The sequence below is a fragment of the Gopherus flavomarginatus genome, chromosome 7 (assembly GCF_025201925.1).
Source record: "Gopherus flavomarginatus isolate rGopFla2 chromosome 7, rGopFla2.mat.asm, whole genome shotgun sequence".
Lineage (NCBI taxonomy): Eukaryota > Metazoa > Chordata > Testudines > Testudinidae > Gopherus > Gopherus flavomarginatus.
The window spans coordinates 105,965,510-105,990,772 of record NC_066623.1 but is presented as its reverse complement, the minus strand read 5'-3'; the positions used below and the strand labels follow the sequence as shown (position 1 = coordinate 105,990,772).

The window sequence follows — 25,263 nt, the reverse complement described above, 5'->3', positions numbered from 1 at the left end:
CGAGACGGTTTGTGCCTTCGCCGCCTTTGGTCTCGGGGAGGTGGAGCGGCCTTGGCTCGGCTTCGGTGCCGCCTTCTTGGAGGAGGTACTCGGTGCCGCGGTGCCCTTGCTCACCGGCTTGCTTGCGCTCTGAGCCGAGGGCGAAGGTGTCAAGGCCGCTTCCATTAGGAGCTGTCTTAATCTAATGTCCCGCTCCTTTTTGGTCCTTGGCTTAAAGGACTTGCAGATTGAGCACTTAGCAGTTAAGTGCGACTCCCCTAGGCATTTTAAGCAGGAGTCATGAGGGTCTCCCACAGGCATAGGTTTATGGCAAGCCGCACAGGGCTTGAAACCTGATGAGCCGGGCATGGGCTCCGGCTCCCCGTGTGGGGGGAGGGGAGGGGGGGGTACCCCGATCCCCTCGTTACCACTAAAAACTAAACTAAAGCACTAAACTACTAACTATTGACAACTATAAACTATCTATATACAATGAGTAACTATATACCACGAAAGCTAAATGAGCTGCTAGGGAGTGTGGAGTTCAGCGAAGCCGCGCTCCACAGTTCCAACGACCGACACGGGCGGTAAGAAGGAACTGAAGGGTGGCCGGGTCGGCTGGGATATATATTGGGCGCCATGGCGGTGCCACTCCAGGGGGCGCCCAGCCGACCCGACTGGGTTGCTAGGGTAAAAGTTTTCCCGACGAACGTGCACGCGGCGCGCGCACACCTAACTGGAATGCATATGAGCAATCACTCGAAGAAGAATTATGCTTTTTACAACCACATTAGACTGTAAGCTCTTCCTATCTGGTACCTGTCTCCCTGTATTTGTACAGCATCTAGGACAATGGGCCTATTTTAAACGTGTTTTTTTTCCCCCCATCACTGTGTCAAAGACCCACACAAACACAAGAGGAAACTGAAATTTATACAAAAAAAGAGCTGCCAGGCCAGAACGGACCATCGGATTATCTTGTGGCCACTGAACCACACACATTTACCCATGTATTGAATCCAATAACCAGGATTAAACTACAGTATTACAACCCTCAGGAGACCAAACTATCGTGTGCCACATGCAAAGAACAGGAGAGAATGAGGTGCACCCGTGCCCAAGACTCCTGCAACGGCAAAGAACCGATTTGCTGAGATATACCCAGAGCCCTGAAAAGAGTATTTTTTTTCTCTAGGCTGTTACAATCAACACTTGGGATTACTGTAACAATAGAACAGGGGTCGGCAACCTATGGCACGCATGCCAAAAACAGCACGCAAGCTGATTTTTAATGGCACAGTGCTGCCTGCCGGGGTCACAGCTGCCGGCCCCGCTCAGCCTTCTGCTGAACCCAGGCTGTCAGAGGGCTCGACGGGGCCAGTGGCCAGGACCTCTGCAGGCAGCAGCGTGCCGTTAAAAATCCTGCCTGGCCCAGCCTGCTCTTCTCCACCCCTGCTCTCTCCTGTGGGGGAAGGGATAAAAGCTTGGTCCTGCAGGCTGCTACTGCAGGGCAGCCTCCACCAGCAGCCAAGCCCTGCCTCTTCCCCCAGCTGTGCTGGGTTCCTGTCCCTCCTCCTCTCCCTCCCTGTGGCAGAAGAGCTGATGGCCCTGGAGAGGGAAGGAGAGAAGCAGATTTGGAACCGCTGCTCCAGAGAAGAGGTGGGGACAGGGCCTTGGAGAAGGAGAATGGAATCAGGGCATATCCCCTCCAACCCCCTGCCAAGAGCCGCTCAGGACAGGGGGCCGGGAGCATCCCCACAAGTCCATCCCACCCACCCCCAGGTCCCTTGCCAACTGGGGTCCTGGCCACAGGCCCTGCTCAGCCCGCTGCCTAGGTGAATGGAGCCCCAGGCCGGCAGTGGGCTGAGCGGGCTGGCAGCGTAAGATCAGAATTTTAGTTTAATTTTAAATGAAGCTTCTTAAACATTTTTAAAACCTTGTTTACTTTACATACGACAACAGTTTAGTTATATAGCATATAGACGTATAGAGAGACCTTCTAAAAAACGTTAAAATGTATTACTGGCATGCAAAACCTAACTTAAAGTGAATAAATGAAGACTTGGCACACCACTTCTGAAAGGTTGCTGACCCCCGCAATAGAAGATAAAACATTTTCAGACTCATCCCTTCAAACTTTGCAGAAATTGATGGTGTGGGTCCACCAACCACCAGAAATTGATATATACAAAGTCTTCTGTTCAAAAAAGGCTGTTTTTAGTCCAGATCCCACAATTTGCTGCATCCATGCAGCCTAAAGTAACAGTAAAATCTTTTCAAACACAAGAAGATTTTTAAAGTCTTTTTCTTCTGAAATACAATATTCACAGAACTCTTACAGCATGGCGCACTTAAAGATTTTATCTACACCCAAGGTCTGTAATCCATAACCATCACCCCCAGGTTATTTAGGGTATATCTACACTGTAAGTGCTCCAGGTTATAGCTACACTGTAAGTGCTCCAGGTTATAGCTACACTGTAAGTGCTCCTGCAGCTACACAACTGTAGCGACGGAAGGGATTTCTTCCTGTAGTTGTAGTAAGTCCACCACCCCAAGAGACAGCGGCTAGGTCAACAGAATAATTCTTCAGTCAACATACTGGTGTTTGCAGTGGGGGTTAGGTCAACCTAATTACTTCGAATAGGGTGTGAAATTTTTCCACAGTCCTGAGTGAGGAAGCTAGGTCAACCTAAGATTTTGAGATGTCAGATTTATGCAAGACATGAAAAAGCACCAGACAGGGCTCCAGCCTATGTTAGACTTAAGGCTCATCTCCATTAAAATTTAGGCTTTGTCTACACTTAAAATTTGTATCTATATAGCTACATCTCTCAGAGGCATGAAAAATTCACACCCCAGTGTTGTAGCTATGCCAACCTATCCCCCAGCGTAGCAGCTAGATCATGAAAGAACACTTCTATCAACTAGCTACCACCATTTGGGGAGGTGGACTACATACAGCAATGGAAAAAACCCTTCCATCATGAAGGGAGTCTCAATTCTATGGCGTTATAGGGCAGTACAAGGCTTAAATTCAGGTGTGTGGGACAGGGTCTCAGGGCTTTAGCCCCATGCAGGGGGAAGAGGGAAGGGGAGAGGAGTTCCAGTAAATATTTTCAAATCCATGGCACAAGTCCAGATGCACCCCTCTACGCCCCTTCCCGGCGAGGCTAAAGCCTGAGATCCTGGCCCCTGGAGCCCCAAATGCGGGCAGGAGTGTGCTGGGCTCCAGGAAATAATTTGAGAGAATTTAAACCCTGGCGCAGTAAATGTACCACTGTAGTGCCCATAGTATCTGTGCTGGGGTGAGGAGAGAGAGATCAAGCTACCACTTAACCACCAGTAATTTGGGAAAGCTGTCAATTAAATTGACGTGGCCATAGTTTGCAGCAAACTATGGTGCAAATCTAGCCAGCCATGCCCTACGTGTCCACAGGGAGATCAGCTCCTTAATGCACTTTGATCTGCCTTCCCTTGAAACTGGAGTAGATTCAAGAGCACTGGGGAACTTTTGCTGCACAGCAGCATGGTCCCCATGGACACTTGGGGCACAGCAGGTTAGATTGACACCCCAGTTTGCTGGAAACCAAACGCTTGCGTAGACAAGGGTTTGTCCTCACTGGACAGTTAATCCAGATTAAGGGTGGGCGTGAACGTAAAGCACAACAGTTCTAAAGTAACGCCGCGTGTAGACAAGGCCAAAGTCACAATCGCTGTCTTCTAAGCCCAGGCATCAAGGTGGCAGACAGGGGTGGGGACGCGCCATTGCCCCCACCCCTGAGACCCCCAGGCAGAGGCTCCATGGGGACCCTACAGCTGAGAGAAACAAAGGGAGGGAGGAAGCAGCAGCGCTCCACGGGGCTTTTACCAGCCGCCACCGCGGAGAGAGGTCAACACGCCGGGCCTGCTCCGGCCGCTCCCAGGGCTCTCCCCCGAGCCTTCCCGCAAGGCGCCCCCGCTCCTCACCTGCTCAGCCCCAGGCCGGCTCGCTGGCTCGTGACGACCGAGGCGCAGTCTCCGAGAGGCAGCCGCAGGATAGAATTTCGCGCCAAACGCAGCTGCAAGCTCCGCCCACCCCGCGCGCGGGGAGCGCATACTGCCGCCATCTTGGCTCCGGGCGCAATGAAGCCCGTAGCGGGCGGGTTGCCCGAAGTTAAGATGGCAGCCGGCGAGCGGAGACGAGTCAAACTCCTCCCCGCCGCTAGACAGACCCGGAAGTGAAGCCAGGAATTTGGGCGGAAGCGGAGCCGTTCTCCCCGGAAGCAGAAGAAGGTGGCGCCCCGGTGTTGAAGTTCGGTCGTTCCTTCTTCCTCCCTCTCGCTCCGGCCATGGCGAACCGGACGGTGAAGGACGCGCACAGCATCCACGGCACCAACCCGCAGTACCTGGTGGAGAAGATCATCCGCACCCGCATCTATGAGTCCAAGTACTGGAAGGAGGAGTGTTTCGGCCTCACGGGTAGGGGCCGGGGCAGAGGCGGCGCCCCAGCCTGCCCGGTGCTGGGGGGTCGGGGGGAGGCTGGTGGGCCCGTCCGCACCCCCGAGCCCAAGCACTGGAGGGGGCTCTAGCGCGGTGTCGGCATGTTGGGCCCCTGATGTGGTCGCAGGCGGTGAGCGGGGCGGCAGAATCCTTCGCCTTTACCATCAATTGAGTCCTCACCTCCCTCTGCTGTGGTGAGGACCCAGAAGCCTATTTCTTCCCCCCCTCCCCGGGCAGCGTGAGTCCCCCAAATCCTCTGTCTGTGCCAGGGGTAGGCAACCTATGGCACGTGTGCTAAAGGTGGCACTCGAGGTGATTTTCAGTGGCACTCACGCTGCCTGGGTCCTGGCCACTGGTCTAGAGGGGCTCTGCATTTTATTTTAATTTTAAATGAAGCTTTGTAAACATTTTAAAACCCTTGTTTACTTTACATACAGCAATAGTTTAGTATCAGAGGGGTCAGCGTGGATCTGTAAAAGGCGACAAAGAGTCCTGTGGCACCTTATAGACTAACAGACGTTTTGGAGCATGAGCTTTCGTGGGTGAATACCCACTTTCTCAGATGCATGTCGTGAGTATTCACCCACGGAAGCTTATGCTCCAAAACATCTGTTGTTGTTTAACAGTAGTTTAGTTTATATATTAGACTTACGGAAAGAGACCTTCTAAAAATGTTAAAATGTATTACTGGCATGCAAAACCTTAAATTAGAGTGAATAAATGAAGACTCGGCATAACACTTCTGAAAGGTTGCCGACGCCTGGTCTGTGCTCTGTCTCAAGCCCCCCCAGTGCCACAGATGTGGTGATAATATTAATTAAGAGCTGACAATGTGCCTAGCTCTAGTTTAAAGCCTATAAGTTTTTGATGGTTCAGCTGTTTCCTTTCATAACCTCCTGCTCTAGCTGAGCTGGTGGTGGATAAAGCCATGGAGCTGAGATATGTTGGTGGCGTTTATGGTGGAAACATCAAGCCTACACCATTCCTCTGCTTGACCCTGAAAATGCTGCAGATCCAGCCCGAAAAGGACATTATTGTTGAGTTTATAAAGAACGAGGATTTCAAGTAAGCAAATCTTGTTTTTCCTTTAGCTGTCATATCAGAGACACAGAAACTCAAAGCAAACAGAAAAGAATGGGTAATGTAGATAAAGTGGCCTGGAGTGCCAAGCTTGGTTGCAGTAGGGAGCCAGTTGATAGTCTTTCTCCCATGCACTGTTCATTGTAGAGTCCTCGACAAATCATGCATTTCTCCATGCCTGCTTTCAAAAAATGTGCTCCATACCATGCAAGTTTCCCCGTCACAACTACTCATTTCAGTGTCAAATCCTTTCAAACATTACACCCACTTGAATCAGGTGAATATGATCACCTTAAACATGTCTAGCATAGTGATATTCAGACCTCAGTGTTTCAGGAGCCAAATTAGTGATCAGCATTACCCAAAGGAGCCACAGTAGTGTGAATTCATTGTTTAATTTACTACAGTATATATATTCATATTTAAACAATATGACAGGAAATATTTAATGTATATATGCTCACAGTAAAATGACTGACCCAAGTAGTAGTATTTTATCAACTAGAATTGATTAATATAGTGAAAACATCCTGATTAATAATTAAATCAATTTTAATATCATGTGCTGCAAAGAGCCATGGGAAACACATTGAAGACTCAGTCTGAGTAATACTGGTTTAGCATTTTCTTCAGCTGTGAGACTGATAATGCAGTCCCTGCATGTGCAAAATCCACATAGGGGCTTGCAGGATTGGATACGAAATGAGAAAAATTGAGCAGTCTCCCATATTGTGTTTATTGTACTAAATCAGTCTTCCTCTGAGAGAGACTTAGAGTTTTAAATTATTTATCTGTACAGAATGGTCAGATTTGTAAACTACTATTTGACATTTTATGTTCCAGATATGTCAGAATGCTTGGAGCATTGTATATGAGATTGACAGGCACTGCCATTGACTGCTACAAGTACCTTGAACCACTGTACAATGACTACCGAAAAATAAAAAGTCAAAACAGAAATGGGGGTATGTAACCAGTGTTAAAAGGCAGTCCATGCTGCAGTACCTATCAGGAATCTAGAAGTCTGCAGTGCTAACTGTGTATTTTATCAACATAGGCTAAAGTATGTGGGGGAAGAGTATCTATTTGCTATATTGCTTTTGTATTATTCACTGATCACTGCTATTCGTTCACTGATCCTGGACCTGCTACATTGCCTAGGCAGTATTAAATCAGTTGCTTTGATTCTGTGTACTTATCTTCAACTTGTTTGTTTACAACAGTGGAATTGATTTTTCAGTAGGCAAAGGAGAGAGAGCTAGCTCAGTGGTTTGAGCATTGGGCTGCTAAACCCAAGGTTGTGGGTTCAGTCCTTGAGGAGGCCACTTAGGGATCTGGGGCAAAATCAGTACTTGGTTCTGCTAGTGAAGGCAGGGGGCTGGACTTGATGACCCTTCAGGGTCCCTTCCAGTTCTATGAGATGGGTGTGTATGTATGTGTGTGTGTGTGTGTGTATATATATATATATATGTATATATATATAAAAAAAATAGAGAGAGAGGTATAATCAGAGCACAGAATTGGACCTCAGGAACTTTTGAATTGTAGCTCTGCCATGATCTCATCTATAAAATAGTTTTAATAATCTTCCCAGCACCTGGGACTTTGAGGATTAGTTTTATATAGCACTTTGCACGGAATGACTCACAATTGTTAAATATTAATAACTAGGGTAAATGTGTCTGATCTGAATACTAATTATTTTTCTTCCAGAATTTGAGCTGATGCATGTGGATGAGTTTATTGATGAACTCCTCCACAGTGAACGTGTATGTGATATCATTTTGCCTCGATTGCAGGTATGTAGGCTGCTAATCAATGCCTTGTTAATGATAGCACATTAGGAGCTTTCTAAATTACCAGCTTAAGGGCTTGTCAAGTGCAAAGTCAGTCTGATTTTGATGCACTGTATATTCACATTTGGATTATATAAGGTGAAAAGTTGGTGTTTCTCTTAGAAACGTTACGTTCTGGAAGAAGCTGAACAACTGGAGACTCGGGTTAGTGCTTTAGAAGAAGATATGGATGATGTAGAGTCCAGTGAGGAGGAGGAGGAGGAAGATGAGAAGGTTTGTGAATTATCCCACCGTTTGTATTATTTTAGAGAGATTTATTTTTGATGCTGAAATCTTATGCAGTAAAGTTCTCTGAAGATTCTAACTGATGTGGGGAGGCCTGATCTTTACCTGTAGCCCTCACATGAAGAAGAAATCTTCATGTACTATGCCAATGGAAATTTTCTTGGTCATATAATAGCAGCAAAATACTCTGTTCTTCAGGATTATTCTTTGCTGAACTCTATTAACTTGAATCTACTCTTTCCTATTTAAATAGATTCCTATTAAAAATTATCAGTTTATGATGATGATCAGATTTTTTTAGTTTGTCCATTTTTTGTAATATGTTTTTTGGAGGGTAAGGGAGAAGCAAGAGATGAGTTGCCTTAATTTCAATGTATTTATATACCACACAATCATCAAAGCCAGGCAGTTTCATTTTATTTCAAGTACTTAGTTTGAGTAGAAGTTACTGATCTTTTGAATGGTTGTGTGGGCATCCTGGTTCATAACTAATATGAAGGTCAGGGGAGTCATACAAAATTGTATATTTTTGCAATGCTTTCAGCTGGAGAGGGTACCTTCCCCTGATCATCGCAGAAGAGGCTACAGAGACCTAGATAAACCCCGCAGATCTCCAGCTCTGCGATACAGGAGGAGTCGAAGCAGGTCTCCAAGAAGGTGATGTATTTAAAAGATCATCTTTTGTTATAAACACAGTTTCACCCAAAATAATATTTATCTGGTGATGTTTGCAAAGTACTAAAACTAATGTTAGTTAGTTATGTGAATGCTTCACCAAAGTTCTAAAATATCCATCCACTCTATTTTTTTCTTTTTTAATTCACAGGCGAAGCAGATCTCCAAAGAGGAGAAGGTAGGAGAGTTATTATTTTAAAACTGCATTATAAAAATTGTTTAAAATTCAGTTGTTTAACAGTCTTCTTCCTACTAGCCCCTCACCACGGCGGGAGAGACATCGCAGCAAAAGCCCAAGGCGACACCGGAGCAGGTCCAGGGAGAGGCGCCACAGATCAAGATCTAAATCTCCAGGTACTCTAGTGCTTCTTATTGGTGACTTATGGCATGGGTGTCAGCAATGCACCTAGTGGTGGAAAAATCTAGTTCCTGCTGTCAGTTACTATATATGTTTAGCTTATAAAATGGCTAAAGTTGTATAGTTACATTTTGAAAACTGGTTTAATATGTGAGACTGGAATGTACATTTATTTTTCAAATATCTCTACCAATAACTCAGTATTTATGAAGAAATTTTAGTTAACTGCCTACTGAGGCCAAGTGTTCAGCCGTTCTTTGACATTCCATAAAGGGCATTGACACAGTCTGCCTTAATGGAAGTGGAGAATAATCACGCGAGATGGTTCTGCTCATGATTACCACACAAAAGTAATTTACCTTTTATCTCAACAGGGCATCATCGTAGCCACCGACACAGAAGCCATTCTAAGTCACCTGAAAGGTATAGGCCAGCTGTCTTATTTCTTAAAGATGTCCGTTCGTGTTGAAAGTGTCCCTGCAAACAAATACAGGGGCATCTTTCTTTACAATGGACCTGAATTTTGAGACTTTTCACATCACTTTGGGGGTACTGACTTTTGATACCACCTTTTTGCTATCGTTGGTCTTTTAAAGCCGAGACCGCTTGTGGGGCAGCTTTCTATATTAAGCATGGAGTGATGCATCCTCACTGCCAGCACTGGAATTTCTGTAATGTTGTTTGTCCTCCATAAAGCAATGTACAATTTCCATTGTCTCAGATTATCTTGCCCACCATAATGACAAGTAATTTTGTTGCTGTTTCAGATCTAAGAAAAGCCATAAGAAGAGCCGGCGAGGGAATGAATAATGGACTAAATCCACTAGGCGGTTTAGGGTCTTTGAACCATAATCTGTTTGTAGATAGCGACCTATTTACATTAAGGAACAGCAGGATATGTGCTGGCTGCTTTGGCAGTCAGATTTTTTTTTTTAAATCCTCCTTCTCCCCCCCTCCTTGTACAAGAAAGCTGTTTTTGGTTGTAAGTAAGGCAGAGGAACTTTTAATGTACACTATCTTCCTAGTAGAAAGGATTTCTTAGTAGGGGGATGGTTGCTGGTTTTTAAATGGCTTTCTTGAAAGCCAGTGTAAAATAGCGTAAGAGCAAGATTGAGTTGTTTAAAATACTTTGTACAATTTTTTAAATTGTTATTAAATGCTCTTGTTCCTAACCACTTGCGGTTCCCACATTACTTTGTTTGCATGCATTTACGCAAATACTGCCAAATGAATTGAAAGAACGTTTCTATCAATACTTGTTATAGTATTAATCAGTTTGTCTCATGGACATTTACCAAATAGTTATCAGATGTGTAGCACTGCTACTGGTTTTTATATTACATTTATGGTGATAGTAAGTCTGTATGTGTTGTAAGCAAATCCGACGAAGTGGGTACTCACCCACGAAAGCTCATGCTCCAATACATCTGTTAGTCTATAAGGTGCCACAGGACTCTTTCTTTGCTGCTTTTACAGATCCAGACTAACATGGCTACCCCTCTGATGCATTCAACACTGAATACACATTTAACAGGCAGATGGAGTCAAAGCAGCTACAGCATACAACGTGCAGAGCTCAGAGTTGCAACCCTCAACTCTTATTTACTGACAATACGTCTGTTAGTCTATAAGGTGCCACAGGACTCTTTGCTGCTTTTAAGAAATTCTAGTCATTAAAAACCTCTCAGTGCTCTAGCCTAACAAATCACATTGCTTTTTTTTAATCCGTAAACCATTCTTATCGTATTTTTATGGGGGGAGGGATGGATAGCTCAGTAGTTTGAGTGTTGGCCTGCTAAACCCAGGGTTGTGAGTTCAGTCCTTGAGGGGACCAATTAGGGATCTGGGGCAAAATCAGTACTTGGTCCTGCTGATGAAGGCAGCTTCAGGGTCCCTTCCAGCTCTATGAGACAGGTATATCTCAATTTATTATTACAACACATTAAATCCAGCATACAAACAGTTAGTACACATCTAATACTAGCTTCCAGCTCAGGAAATTGGGCAATGGTTACCTCAAATAGGCAACTCAGTCTAATGTAGTAATTGACAACAGTTATGTGCATAAACTGTTCATATCATTTGGATCAAAGTTTAGAGAAACAGTTTCAAGTGTGTAGTTGTAGGAGTATACAGTCCTTTCTCCCACTGATGATCTGAGTGTCACAAAGTTTTTAGGTAGAATAATTTGAAGCTCATGACTAGTAACTGAAGTCTTAGTTGTCATTTATTTGGTATGCTACTGTCACAGCATCACTGGGACGAAAAGCTTCATTGTATGATCAGTCCTTTATTCTTCCTCTGTGTCTATTTTTCCTTTTATACTTTTTTCTCTGTGGCAACTCCCTGGCTCTGCACTAAAATTATCAGTAATTAAGTAGCTAATGTTTATATTATGAGCCTTCTGCTTAAGAATTAACACCTAATGAAATGGAGGGTTGTTGGTGCACTCACTGGTAGAGCCATTGTTTCTGACTGTCCATGTGCAGACTGAGGAAGAAAACACTGCATCAGTTCCTAGTGTTTACATTTGGAAGGTTTTTTCATAACCATGAAGCTTATAGCAATTAACAGAAGCATAGAATCTGAAGCAATGGCATCAGCCATGTAGGCCACAACTGCACAAAACAAGATAGGTTGACCCCCCCGACCTTTGCATGCTCAAGCTGTATCTTAACTGCAGTTAAGATGGGCTCTTGTTTCTAATTCTTCTCCCCTCCATACAAAAAAAACCTCTCAGCTGGGTTTGGTGGTGGTTTCAACCCAAGTTAGTTGGCTCACCCAGGGCTATAGGCTAATGCCTGCATCAGGCTTTTGCTTGGACTAGTAATCCACACAAGGCAGTGAGGACACAGGTTAAACTTGTCAAGTGTTGATAAAGTATGTTTGATTAAACAGCAGAGGTCACTCAAAACAATGCAGGTACCTTTTGGAACAGTGAAATCCACAATAAATGAAGTAAAAGAAAATCAAACTATGGCTGGTAAGAAAACAAATTCCATGAAAAGTTATTATGTATAACAAAGGTAGGACATGAGGAGGGAGACTATCAAAGTTACAGGTGCAAAGTTACATGAGACTGCTAGACTATCAAAATTACAAGTGCAGTCAAGGATAAGGCTCATTACAGAGGAGATAAATAATTTCTTTACATTGCAGATGACAGGGGAGAGACAAACTCTTCAAATAAAAGTTTCACCAGACTGAAGAATAAAGTAGTAGTACTGAAACAAGCTGATAAATTAAATAGCAACAAATCATTCAGCCTTTGAGTGATCAGTCCCAGTGAAGTGGCTGAACTGCTAATAAATATGCACTCATTAAAATCATTAGCTGGAGGGCAGTGCCTGTTGTGATTAAAAACACTCTAGTAACTAAAAAAATGCTTTAGGGGTCAACTTACAGACCACTGAGCCTTATATCAGTAGCAAGGGAGGTAGTTACTACTCAATGCACAACAGTGTTCAAACACAAAATATTTATGTATGAAGGAAAAACATAAGAATATGCTGTGTAAATCAACAGAGCATCTTCACTAGGAATGCTGGGTTCAGGTTTGGTCACTCTGTCTTAAAAACGATATAGGAGGAGATATAACAGAAGTAAGAATCATATAAGGGCCATAAAAATATTCCTCTGAACTGAAATTGAAAAGACGAGGACTGGTAAATCAAATGTTGTTTATTGTCTAGTTTTACAAGAATAAGGCTTTATCCAATGAAACTAAACAGCAATGCATTTTAAACTGAAAGGATTTTTTTAAACAACTGCAACAAAGAATCAAAGTCTAAGAGCTTAGCAGAATTCAGAAAGATTTTATATGATTAATGAGAATATCCATTGTTAGAGAGGATTTTTTAAAAAAAGATGCTTATGTTTCAGGGCATAAGCCTGTCACTAACAGAAGGAGGAAGAAACTTCCATTGAGGCCAGGTTATTCCATAATAGTCAAAGAGATTCTGGCACCTTTTTCTGAAGCATCTGGTACTAGCTACTTTTGGAGATGATTCAGTGGGGGCAATTTCTATGTTCCTAGCAGCATCTGCCTCATTAACTATCAGCAGGAAGAGGGGAGGCCTAAGCCCATAACTGTTTAATACATCTGAATGAGAACAACTGTACTGTCAACATTTCTGTTTATCTTTAATAAGAGGTCAGCAACTGAAAAGCTCAATGAGCAAGTTGTTCCAAAGCCAAGGGGGCAAGAGCTGAAACATTAGCTTAGACCTACCCTAAAAACAAAAATTCAGAGGAAGGATGTGCGATTTTCATCATTTAAAATGTGTTCTATGCTCTTATAAACATGGCTATAAAATTAATAGATTTGATCAATTGGTTAGTATCAGTTAATGAGGTGAGCTAGGGTTACCCAAAAGATCCCTATATAGAAAAGAGTCTCAATCTTCTTGGGCAAAAGCCTGTGGAATAGATGGGGCTTAAAATGTAGCCTGAGGTCCACAAGTGAATTCCAGAATGAGAGGCCCCTCACTCAGCATCCTGTCATTTAAATCTAGAAACTGTCAGCCCAAGCAAATCTCAAGTGTTGGCAAGAGGGAGTCTAAAGAATAGCCAGAAAAAGACTGACCGATCCAAATCAACATCCTGCATTGGAATCAGAAGCAAACTGGGAGCCACTGTAGACAAGTATGCAGGCAGGCTCCTCCTTGTTTGAAACCGCCACCACCAGCAAATTGAGCAGCAATGTTATGCACTAGCTGAAGCTTCCACGTTGTCTTCAGTTACAGCCACAAGTAGAACATGTGGCCAGAATTGATGATGGAGGCAACAAATACATCAATAACTGTGGCAAGCTCACTCACCAAATGCAGATGGAAAACACTACTTTGTCTAAAACCAGTTGGGGATCCAATAGGCTCCCCTGGTTTGCATCTCCTATTAACAAACAGAAGCGAGTGTCCTCTGGAGGATTCCCTATGCTTACTATGATTGACTCTTGTCTTGTCCAAATTGAATTTCAGGTATTTAGTCCCCACCCAGGCCCCATTCCTAGTCAGATACAGAGATGAAGAGTTTGAGTATCATCAGTGAACTGAGCCTTTAATCGGTCCACACATCCTAATACTGAATTTGTTACAAATCCAAAGATAAACTAACAGCATATATACAAAACAGTAAGCCCCTCTCATGACAGTCATCCTTTTCATCTCATGCTCTGTCCCTTTGCTATCACTTGTTATAGATGTGTGGACCGGTCATATTGTCTGTGACTCACTCGTCCCTTCAGTGCTATACACAAAATGGTGAGGGCACCATCTCTTCATCCTCCTTCCAACTATATTAGTGACCAATCCTAAACAGGAACAGATGACAACAGAACTTTCCCACAAAACAGCTCTTTGCGCTGCAGGCTCAACTCAGAGAGATCCTGTCAAGCACTACATCGCCTGTGCCAGTTGGGGCCTGGCACCCCCTCAGTGATACCTCAGGGTCAACACCCTCAAACGGAGATAATTTTTAAAATAATGTCTACTACATCTGTCAATCTTTTCCTTCAATTTTTTAATAATATGAAACTATGGCTCTTTGGGAGACTGGTGAGCTCCACATCTCAAAACTTTCTCAAGGCCAAGGGCAGAATTAGTGCAGTTGTTGGTCATGTAGGGAACAATAATCTCTTTGGAAGGAATTTTTTCCACTCAAAAAGAATATCTTGTGATGAAGATTTTTCTAAATTTAATAGATTGATCTAATCTGCTACTATAATATGGAAAAAGACATTCAGCCTATGGCATGCTAAAGACATAAGACTGAAAGCAATAGCACAACCAGCCTTTAACATGTTGGATAAAGTCAGACAATAGCTGACAGAGCTAAGTAAATTCAGAATGGAGTTCTAAGACTGCTACACAACAAAGTAGCTATGCTATCAAATCAGCTGTTTGGGTCAGATTGTCCTAAGGAAGCCAAACTAAAGACTAAAAATTAGCAATAAGAAATCACCTCCCTCTTTGAAAGGCACGAATTATAAAAAGTCAAGCCAGAATATATCCCTGCAGCTTAAAAACCTCTATCAATGTACAGAGTATATGATGCACAGTAAGCACGCAAGATGCAATTTATTGAAGGATCAGCTTAATGACAGGTTCCTTTCTCCCTTAACTGAGGCCCAGTGTCACAGCACAGCTTGATTTCTGTTTAGTACTTGCACATAATTGGATTTAAAGCTTGTGAATGTGGAAGCAGATGTACGCACTTTCCCTCCATATATACTGAGTATATTTAGAGAAAAAAATGTGTGATCCATAAAATACAGTAATAGCAAATGGTGATGGTAATTATTTTGGAAAAACTTGAAGTGATCAGCTACATTTTGGTTCTGAATATGTGACCCAGTTTTTCAAAGCCACTTATAGTGTTCACATCCCTTCTTTCAAAGATTTTAAGCTAGAACTATATTTTATTTGTTATATTAATTACCCAAATATGGACCAAACACATTCCAATATACAAGTATGGAAAAATCTTAAATCCTGGTTTTGCACTTGTTTTATTTTCGCCTTTAAAAATTTTTTTGGCACTACATAGTTCTGTAAAGAATAGAAGTGACAATTTTTTTAAAACACATGAAATCCCTTTCTAATTTTATTTTTAGAACAATATATATATAAAGTTTGAAGCAACCAAAGTATGAATACAGCTAATAGAAAATAAAGAACTTAATTTTAAAAATTCTCTCTTTACAGTTTACCAAGATAAAACAAAAACACAATTGCCCTTAAAAATAGGGTAATAAAATAGATGAAATTTGTATCACTCAATTTTGTGATACTAGTAAAAACTATAGATCATATCTATATACAAATGATACAGTTTAAAAACAGTCTTAAATAATCTTGTATCTAAACATGTTGCATTAAGATTTTAAATCAGAACCTGATTTTTCTCCCCCCTCCCATTACATTTCATTTTTTCTGTTGAATGTAATTCATATTCAAGTGTGGGTGTCCTTGAGACAGAAGCGAGAACCGCTGGTTATTCTGCATCAGTGGACCAGCTAAAAGAAAATGGATTACAATTATTTTAGCAAAATAGATTGACTTAAAAGTGTTTGGCTATATTTAATATATTAGGCATTTATAAATAAAAACATCTACTTGACTGGTAGAGATTCCAGCTGTGCTGGTATCCAGTGTTATCTGTAAGGCAGCACTATTTTAACCCAGTCTCTGAATATCTCGGAGTCATCAATACACTTTTATTTGCACATTAGGTTATCTGAATTCATTTAAGTTACAGCAGGAGATAAAACAGGGTAATTTCGGAGGAGATGGAAATATTGCCCTGACTCATTCAATAGATGCAAGTAAAGGAAATAATTGGACGTATATACAGTACCTTTCACCCTAAGGATTCTATCTAAGATTATATAAGATTGTCCATCATCATAGTATCCTGGCACCTTCAAATTTTGGTCCTGATTCAACTCTTACTGGAGTCAAAGGACATCTTTCCACTGACTTCAACGGGATTTAGATCAGGCCATTTATGAATTAAGAGCCCAACCCTGCAAGATTACACAGAAGTTGCTAAAAGTTGAGAGTGCTCATCATGCTGAAGGATTAGGCCTTAAGGGCCTATGCCTTTAACCTTTACTCACGCAAGTAGTCCCCTGAAATTGATGTATGGAACACAAGCATAGTGAGTTAGGAATATTCATGGGTAACACAGTTGCAGGTTTGGGGCATAAACACACAGGAACTGGTTTACTCCTACGGAAATATAAGTGGCTCTAGTGTTGGGGGCAACAGTCAAGAGGAGAAGGGTGGATGGCAGGAAGGAATGGGGGGTATTCTGGTCAAGGAAAGCAGTGCAAACCCCTACTCTTTCAGAAAGTGCCATAGAATTTTTGTGCTCATGCCATGAACACAGGATCTTGGATTTTAAAGTCTCGTTTAAAAAGATCCCAACATAGACTTCAACTGATCTACTATGTGAGGATGAAGTGTTGAGTTGACTCTGTTGGAATTCAAATTGTGCTTCCAGGGAAGCAAAGTATTTGAAACATGATTCATCAGCCTCTAAGCTACTGAAACAGTAAGAGAGACACAGCTTTCCTTTATTTGTTCTAGTACCTTGAGGGTAGAAAGGTTTGTTCGGTGGATAGCTGGCATTTCCCTGCTGCATGTAGTTCTGAGGCATATTGTAAGGCCACACTCCTCGGAGGAGAGGAAAATGGGTAGGGGTCCCATGGTCCCAAGGGACAGAAGGAGGGTTCATTTTACCAAACTGTCCTTGGAAACCCTGTTCTATTTTTCAATTGAAAGGGAAAAGCATATTGCAAAGTTCAGACAAAATAATGAAACAGTCAGTCATAAAATACAATTTATCTCTCTACAAATTACTATGTGGGACTGAAAGCAGCTAGATTTGGAAAGCTAACATCTTAATAAATCAATTATATTTCACATAAAATTACTGTTTGTCACCTTAATGACTCAATGTTGAATGTAATACTATTAGCTTGTTGGTGCCAGAAGCTGAATTAGCACTTAGTATCAAGATATAAAATCTTGCCTGTCAGTACAAAAATAAATGAGATGTACTGTATGTAGCTCTAAGAGGTTCTCAAAAACAATATTTATATCTAATCCTGAAAAGATCTTCAATCATCATTGATGTCAGTGTGACTTGAGGGCAATCATCTTATTACAAAACTGGATCCTTAAAAGAAATGATGTGATGGAATTTTACTAATTCCTGTACGTTTAATAAACTTAATACAATACTAATACTATATCAATTTCTCTTAATATGTATTTCTAGAAAGAAATATTAAAAAACCTCTTCAAGTACTATACAGTACGTATGCTAATCCATTCACAAATCAAGTATTACTGGAACATTAAGGATGAGAAATTGAGAACTCAGAAGTCAGGGCATTCCAAAAGTTAATGTTGAATGCTCAATCTTAACTCTCCCCTCTTGTGCGTCTCCCTTACTATTTCAGAAGATTTACAAGATAATTTTAAAAAATTACATATGACTGATCCATAGTTATTAATTTCAAAATATTCTTTAATAAAACTAATACACCTCTCCCCCCACAAAACGTGTCCCGATATAACACGAATTCGGATATAATGCGGTAAAGCAGTGGGGAGCCCCGGGCCCTTTAAATCCCTGCTCAAGCCCCGCTGCCAGAGCTCCGGCGATGATTAAAAGGGACCTGGGCTCCTCGCAGCAGCTGGAGCACCAGGCCCTTTAAATGACCGCTGGGGCTCTGGCAGCTGGGCTTGGGTGGGGATTTAAAGGGCCAGCGGCTCCAGCTGCTGCAGGGAGCCCCGGGCCCTTTAAATCCCCACCCAAGGCCCACTGCCGGAGCTTCGGTGGTGATTTAAAGGGCCCGGGGCTCCCTGCAGCAGCTGGAGAACCAGGCTCTTTAAATCACCACCACAGAAGCTGGTCCAGTCCAGCACGGCATACCGGCTCCTGCTGGTGCGCCGTACCAGACCAAACCCAATGTACCGCGGTCTCACCTAACCGCGGTCTCACCTATAAGGAGGTGAGATTTTTTGGCTACCGAGGACCACATTATATCAGGATAGAGGTGTAGTATCAAGCCTTTTGCGATATCAGAGACCAATTCTCATGTAGTTTGTCTGTATTTGTGCAAGTTTCTTCATGAGGTTCTTCATCAATCTCATGTAGTTCTCACTGCTCCAAGCAAAAAAGCTTTTACATATGCATTACGAGACTGGTATTGCTGATGAACCATGTGGTTGTCACATAATGGAATTTGTTTTTTCATTTTTTTTAAATTTTGCCAATTATATACAAAAAAACTGTATTAGAAGAAAGCACTCAAATTGTTAGGAAATGCCAGCTTTAAGGTTCCCTGTGCAACCTTAATACAGTCCCCTAATGAGTCTTCACAAGAGCACATACCATTTTTTCCACAGGACCCCTGACTTATTCAGTGCACAGGATGAATGGTGCTCTAGGGATGAAACAGAGTTGTGTAGTAAAGAAGGCTGTCTGTAGGATCTCTGCCTCCTTTGTTGCAGAAGTTGGAAGGTGTGTAATGAATGTGGCAGGGGGTTCCAAGAAGAGAAAGGATCCTCTCACAGTTAAGGTATTTGAATGCTGCCCTGGAGAACTGGATTGTATCCCTGCCATTGCTACAGAGAAACTCTGTGATGCCACTTAAGTCGCTTAACTTTTCAGAGGCGGTCACTATTGTGTTCCTCATTTTTTGGGTATCTGACTTGAAATCCTAGGGTCTGATTTGCAGAAGTGCTGAGCACTTAACAGCTTCAACTGAACTCAACAGTAGCTGTGCTTGAGTATATAAAATGCTGTACAATGCTAAGTATGCTGAAAACTCAGGCCCCAGGGGTCTCAAACTGGGTATCTAAAATGAGTGGAAACTTTTCACTTTAACCTCTCTGTGCCTTGTCCCCTCACAAAAGTGTTGTGAAGATTAATTAATTAACATTCATGAAGGACTCAGACACTACAGTGATAAGCACCACAGAAAAGTTCATGAGGAAATTAATAATTCTGCCTTCGGAGCAGGGTTTGAATAGTGTGCAGTAACCAAGGCAGGATCACACATTGAACAAAGAGAAGGAAAAAATATTGACTCACTAAGTGAGCACCATGTACCCTGTGCACTGAATGAGGTATTGGTGCTGTAGAAAAATAGTATGTGATAATGTATTCTAAGCCGGCCTCTGCCCAAGGGAGCTGAATTAAGGTTGCACGGGCAACCTTAATTCTGGCATTTCCTAACTTTTGAGAATATGACTTTGCAACCTTACTAATGTTCTTTTAAAATAACTTTTTTTGTCTAATGTATTATAACAATAAAGGTATAAACTGAGAAAAATTCATAGAATTATGGTTGAGGTTCATATTTAATTACTGGAATTTTCTGAACTGAGTGCTTGATTTCTCAGCCTTACTGTTGCATCAACATTGCCTCTTTTACATTGCTGTAAAGAATCATAGAATCATAGAGTATCAGGATTGAAATGGATCTCAGGAGGTCATCTAGTCCAACCTCCAAAAGGTTCACTTCCTTTTGCCAACGCTAATACTACTGGATTTCTCAATGGAAAGTGCCACCATGTTTCCTATGGATGCTAATGGCAGGACCACCAATCCCTAATATCCAGCCCAGATTTATGTAGTTTTTCTAGAAAAAGTGTAAAATTGTACAGCCAGTGCAAGTGACTCAGTTCTTTAAACTTCACATTTCTTTAGGGTAAAATAGATTTAGAGAGTTAACTGGTTCTGTAACATTTAGCATTTGTACAAAAAGTGTGAGATGTTTGATACAATAGAGAAGAGTTACCTGAATTCCCCACAGTGCCATTGTTCACCAGTGAGTTTGGAGTCACGGGGTTGTGCCAGTGTCCCTCATGAGAAGTGCTGGGAATTCCCATGGGCCTGGCAGCAGGCTGTGCAAAGATGATACTGGGATCATTCAAGCTTACACTGCTCTGGTTATTTGTGGTGTTGCTGCTGCCAGACCTCACAGAAAATGGAACATTTGTTGAATGAGGAGGGTTACCCGGTGCAGAATGAATAACGGGCCCATGAATAGGCCACGAAGTGTTGGGAAGCTGAATTTGGTGGTGATGGTGCATCTGAAGTAGTCCCAGGTTATGCAAGGTGGAATACTGACCTGGGGGAGATTGGGTAAAGTTAAACAAAGGCAGCTGGACCTGATGGGGTGGCTGTGCACCCTGCTGTGGCTGTGGAACGTGCTTAGACTGGGACATTGGTTGTGGCTGAGCCTGGTTAATAGAGGCTGGTTGAGAGGAATTCTGTGTAAATTGCTGAGGCTGTGGAGAGTAAGATGACTGATGCGAATCAGACTGGAGGGGAAAAAAAAGGACGTATTTCCATTAGTTCACTAGCTATTTAATGTGTTTCTCTTTAATAAGCACCCGATGTATAATACTCCTCACAAGGAATGCAGATGCTACCCACCAACACATTATGTGAGCTCTGACACATGTTGAGCCAAATTCTCTGCTGGTGTAAATCGAAAAAGCTCCAGTGACTTCCATTTTCACCAGCGTAGAATTTGGCCTGTTAACGGCATTTGGCACATCCCACAGTCAGAAAAGTTATGCTGGGCAACTGCCAGCCCTAAGCCACTATTAGGTTCCTCCAACATCAGGTTCTGATTTGTGGTCAGAAGTGTCCTTTCCTGCCTATTTTTTTTATAGCACAGAACCTCACTAATTCCCTAAAAACCTCAACAGGTTTACCTCCCTCCTCAGTAAAGAGTTCAAGGCCTTGGCTACACTGGTGCTTTACAGCGCTGCAACATTCTCACTCAAGGGTGTGAAAAAACACACCCCTGAGCGCAGCAAGTTACAGCACTGCAAAGCGCCAGTGTGAGAGCAGCTCCCAGCACTGTAAGCTAATCCCCACGGGGAGGTGGAGTACCTGCAGTGATGGGAGAGCTCTCTCCCAGCGCTGCCGCTGCGACCACACTCGCACTTCAAAGCGCTGCCGCGGGAGCGCTCCCGCGGCAGCGCTGTACAGCTGTAAGTGCAGCCATACCCCAAGAGTGGCTCTCAGCTTCACATGCATTTCTGTACATGCTTCCATAGTAAACACCCAGTAATTTTTAAATCTTTATTTAAACAGTTAATGAGAAATTAGAGAGGCAAGGTGGGTGAAGTAATATCTTTTACTGAGTCAACTTCGGTTAGTGAGAGAGACAAGCTTTTGAACACCTTTCCAACAGACGTTAGTCAAATAAAAGATATTACCTCACCCATCTTGTCTTTCTAGGATCCTGGGGGTGACACAGCTACAATGCCACTACTGAGAATAACACATGAGAAATTGTCACTCCAAAGACCCGGCCTCATCTACCACTTCTTGGTGCCAGGCTTATGAGGCGAAGTTATTATAGCATTAGCAGGAGAGCAGGCTCTCTTCTTTCTCTCTCCAAGCTCTTCCCATACAGCAGATAAACACAGGAGTAGGGAAGAGCCAGGGAAAGCTGCTTGTTGCTGCCACAGGGTAGAGGAGCATGCCAAGAACTGGCCTGGCAGGGAAAGAGACAATTTCCCTGCTCCCTTAGCACAATTCTTTACAGAGTTCCTGCACCTGATCTATTGTCTTGGCTGCTCCTCTCTCTGTCTAGGTCAACAGGTTCTTCCCTCCAGCAGCCTGTAGGATAGTAACACTTCCCTTAAATCTCTCCCAACCCTAGGTTTCTCTTCCACATTGACAGCCCACAAATTGGCTCCTTACTGTAGTGGTGGCTGATGTGCAACAGGCAAAGCACTTGCCCCCTGCTGCTACTCCAATTACTTCTGCATCAGTCTCAGGCAGTTTAATCAAACCAGGAAGAGAAAGGCAAGGATTGAGAACTGGCAGAGACAACTGCTAGCTTAACAGCTTATACAAGTTTAAAAAAATATAACTGAGGACTTACTACTACGGACATTTCTAAAATGTAAAAGTGTATTTGGTGGCATGTAACCCACCCACATTAGCAGATCACTATAACGAGATGGTATATTACCAAGACTCTACACCTGTTATAGAGTATTCTACAGAACACTTACTTATGAATTTTGAAATAACATGAGGGACAATGTTTTCTTTGTCTCTTCGTAATGAGAATTCTTTTCCCTTCTGCTTCCCATTTTTTCTACCTTCCCCTGATGGTCACCATCCCAACTGACCATCGAAAGGCCCTAACTTATTTCATTTTTTTAAGATAGGGGAGAGACAGAATTATGAAAATCACCAATTCACAGTCTCTTGCATGGATGAGTTGAGCTGTGCTCTAGTTCAGATCTAGTTTTATCTATGAGCATTTCTGGTGAGCTCATCTCTATGATAACTAGGCACAAAGCCTCTTAGTTTAGACTGACTGGTAGCAATGCTGGCCTTTAAGAACTTACCAGCACAAACCAGGTTTGCTGGTTTCATTACAATTAAAAGTATTTTATTTTAAAACTTTCAAGCTAACTAGAACTTACACATTCTGATGGTTGTCTGGTACGTAATGGTCGTTCCACTTGCTGTTGAACTGAACCTGTCACTAGCTGTGCATTTACCAAGCTTCGGACCAACTGGGCACCTAAACAAGAAAATACCATAAATAGAAGTTTTAATATAAATCAAGAGACAATGCATTCTAAGAAACTAAGAAGAGCTGTCCTGAGTCAGACCAGTGCTCCACCTAGCCTAGTATCCTGTCTTATGACAGTGGTCATTGCCAGATGTTTCAGAGGGAATGAATAGAACAGGGCAAATATCAAGCAGTTCATCCCGTCATCCAGTCCCAGCTTCTGGCAGTCAGAGGTTTAGGGATCCCCAGAACACGGGGTTGCATCCCTGACCATCTTGGCTAATAGTGACTGATGGACCTATCCTTCATTAATTTATCTAATTTTTCAACCCAGTTAGACTTTTTACCTTCACATCATCCCCTGGCAACGAGTTCCAAAGTTTGACTGTGCGTTGCGTGAAGAAGTATTTCCTTACATTTGTTTTAAATCTGCTGCACCGGGGGACCACTCGTTCTTATGTTATATGAAGGGATAAATAAAAGTTAGCTATTCACTTTCTCCACACCATTCACGATTTTATAGACTTCTATCATGCCCCCCCTCAATTGTCTCTTTTTTAAGTTGAACAGTCCCAGTCCTTAATCTCTCCTCGTATGGAAAGTGTTCCATACCCGTAATCATTTTTGTTGCTTTTCTCTGTACCTTTTCCATTCTAATATATCTTTTTTGAGATGGGATTACCAGAATTGCAAGTAATATTCAAGGTGTGAATTACTATGGATTTATGTAGTGGCATTATGATATTTTCTGTCTTCTCTACCCCTTTCCTGATGGTTCCTAACATAGTTAGCTTTTTTGGCTGCTGCTGTATGTACACTAAGCAGATGTTCACAGAGAACTATCCATGATGACTCCAAGATCATCTCCTTGAGGGGTAATAGCTAATTAAGTCCCCATCATTTTGGATGTATAGTTGGAATTATTTTTTTCAATGCGCATTACTTTGTACTTATCAACATTGAATTTCATCTGCTAGTTTGCTGCCCAGTCCCCCTGTTTAGTGAGATCCCTCTGTAATGCTTCGCAGTCAGCTTTGGACTTAACTATCTTGAATAACAGTAGGCACAGGACCAGGAGCCAGAAACTCCTGAGTTCTAATCAAAACTCACTGTATGGTTTAGGCAAATCACTTAATCTCATTAGCCTTGTCTACAGTAGGAAATTTATCCATTAATGAAAACAGGTGTTAGCAAGGAGTGCAATACAACTGGCCATTTAACTTTGCTCTGAGCAATATGAATGCTCATGCAAACAAGGCTCCTTATCTAGTAGACATGGAAGCCCCATCTAAACCAGAGCTTCGAGCATTGCTACCAGCAGTGGAACTTTACCAGTATTAGCAACATTGGGAAATTGTTGCCAAAAAACCCTAAAGAAAAAAAGGGATAAACATTTTCAAAGGCAACTCTGAAACAAAGGAACCTAACTCCTTGATTTTCAATGAGACTTTGGCTCCAAAGTCAGTTTTTAAAATAGGACCTACGCTCCTAAATCATTTAAGTGCTTTTGAAAATTTTACTCAAAGCCTTTGCGGGATTATATTTACCTACCTCAGAGGGATGCTGGAGGGTTAATGTTTGCAAAGCACTTTGAAGAGAAAATGCACTACACAAATGTGAAGTATTATCATTATTATTATTAAATGCATCAGTCAGGGAATGAAAGGCAATACTATAAAAATTTGGATGAGGAACAAAATATGATATTCTGAAACTAAGACTAGACACTAGACTACTTACATAATGGTTTTTAAGCAAGTCAGGGAAAAATTGTTGTAAAATATTAAGACGCTTAAAAATCTATTCTAATGTCAATCACTGTTTTATGTAAGGGTTGCTCTGCCTGACATTTTTTCGGAAATTTTAAACCACTGATCCCCATTCCTCCCTCTGCAATTGCAGCATAGGAAGTCTCATTCTAAACACCTCTGCACTCTAATGGTATTTTTGCCTCATACAGAAGAGTCTTCACTTTGAGAGAGATCCACAAAGCAGCAGACAGCATGTAGAACATTCTACTACAGCAGTTAATTGAAATTACATAGAATTAGCATTTTTTCTTTGCTAGTCTAACAAGCAAGATATTCTGTGGGTTCACAGAATTTGGTTTTGTCAAAACAATGTGTGACAGCACTTTACAATACCACAGAGAGACAAGGACATGAGCTCTTACCAAGGGATACTGTAAGTGGTCTTGTGAATGATACATACGGGCAATACAAAGAACTAGTTCATGATATTTGGTGTGTTGGTTTAAGAGCAGCGCTGTAGTAAGATTAACTGAGGCCTGGACCCATCAAAATTTCTGCACAGCTATATAGCTCTCCCCATTCAAAGACCGTGTTTACACAGAAACTTAGTGCAGGATAAATATGTGTAAATCTGTAGTGCGCTAGCTTGCCATGCACTGATTGGTCACGCGTACGCTGCTGCTGAGCATTAAGCTCCATAGTGCACTTTGATGTACTGCTGTCAAAATGTATTAAGGAACTTTTAGTGCACGGTAACAGGATCCACGTGGTGATTTAGTGTGCGTC

The 25,263-nt window shown here is 42.3% G+C and overlaps 3 protein-coding genes across 12 annotated transcripts in view; 1 reads left to right on the top strand and 2 right to left on the bottom strand.

Moving 5' to 3' along the window:
* ORC1 (origin recognition complex subunit 1) overlaps nt 1-4,093 on the bottom strand; it is a 49,371-nt gene extending 45,278 nt beyond the window's left edge. For 3 of the 5 annotated variants that reach the window (XM_050963684.1, XM_050963685.1, XM_050963686.1), the window contains exon 1: nt 3,949-4,029. Coding sequence is in view for 2 of the 5 variants with exons in the window: in XM_050963682.1 (XP_050819639.1) it covers nt 3,949-4,088 (140 nt within the window). In the remaining 3 variants the exon portion in view is untranslated. Of the gene's footprint in view, nt 1-3,948 lie in introns of all 5 variants that reach the window. The other 2 variants (XM_050963682.1, XM_050963683.1) reach the window with 1 other exon arrangement.
* A 135-nt stretch (nt 4,094-4,228) lies between these two features.
* PRPF38A (pre-mRNA processing factor 38A) lies at nt 4,229-9,636 on the top strand. The gene is made up of 10 exons (XM_050963687.1): nt 4,229-4,440; nt 5,367-5,526; nt 6,385-6,506; nt 7,255-7,340; nt 7,500-7,610; nt 8,167-8,279; nt 8,449-8,475; nt 8,554-8,651; nt 9,030-9,078; nt 9,423-9,636. Exons 1-10 carry the CDS (start codon nt 4,311-4,313, stop codon nt 9,463-9,465), a joined length of 939 nt encoding a protein of 312 aa, XP_050819644.1. The 5' UTR covers nt 4,229-4,310; the 3' UTR covers nt 9,466-9,636.
* Nucleotides 9,637-15,144: 5,508 nt separating this feature from the next.
* The window catches only part of TUT4 (terminal uridylyl transferase 4), a 71,415-nt gene continuing 61,296 nt past the window's right edge, over nt 15,145-25,263 (bottom strand). For 3 of the 6 annotated variants that reach the window (XM_050963603.1, XM_050963604.1, XM_050963605.1), the window contains exons 27-30: nt 22,635-22,735; nt 19,973-20,498; nt 16,749-16,922; nt 15,145-15,670 (exon numbers count right to left, since the gene is read on the bottom strand). In XM_050963603.1, coding sequence (XP_050819560.1) covers nt 15,579-15,670; nt 16,749-16,922; nt 19,973-20,498; nt 22,635-22,735 — 893 coding nt within the window. In that variant the 3' untranslated portion in view covers nt 15,145-15,578. Of the gene's footprint in view, nt 15,671-16,748; nt 16,923-19,972; nt 20,499-22,634; nt 22,736-25,263 lie in introns of those variants that run through there. The other 3 variants (XM_050963606.1, XM_050963609.1, XM_050963608.1) reach the window with 3 other exon arrangements.

Excerpts from the sequence above, each read along its gene's own strand:
- PRPF38A (XM_050963687.1), top strand. The coding sequence starts at position 4,311 with ATGGCGAACCGGACGGTGAAGGACGCGCACAGCATCCACGGCACCAAC. Across the intron at positions 8,280-8,448 it reads CGAAGCAGGTCTCCAAGAAG|GCGAAGCAGATCTCCAAAGA; the intron begins GTGATGTATTTA and ends TTTAATTCACAG. Across the intron at positions 8,652-9,029 it reads ATCAAGATCTAAATCTCCAG|GGCATCATCGTAGCCACCGA; the intron begins GTACTCTAGTGC and ends TTATCTCAACAG.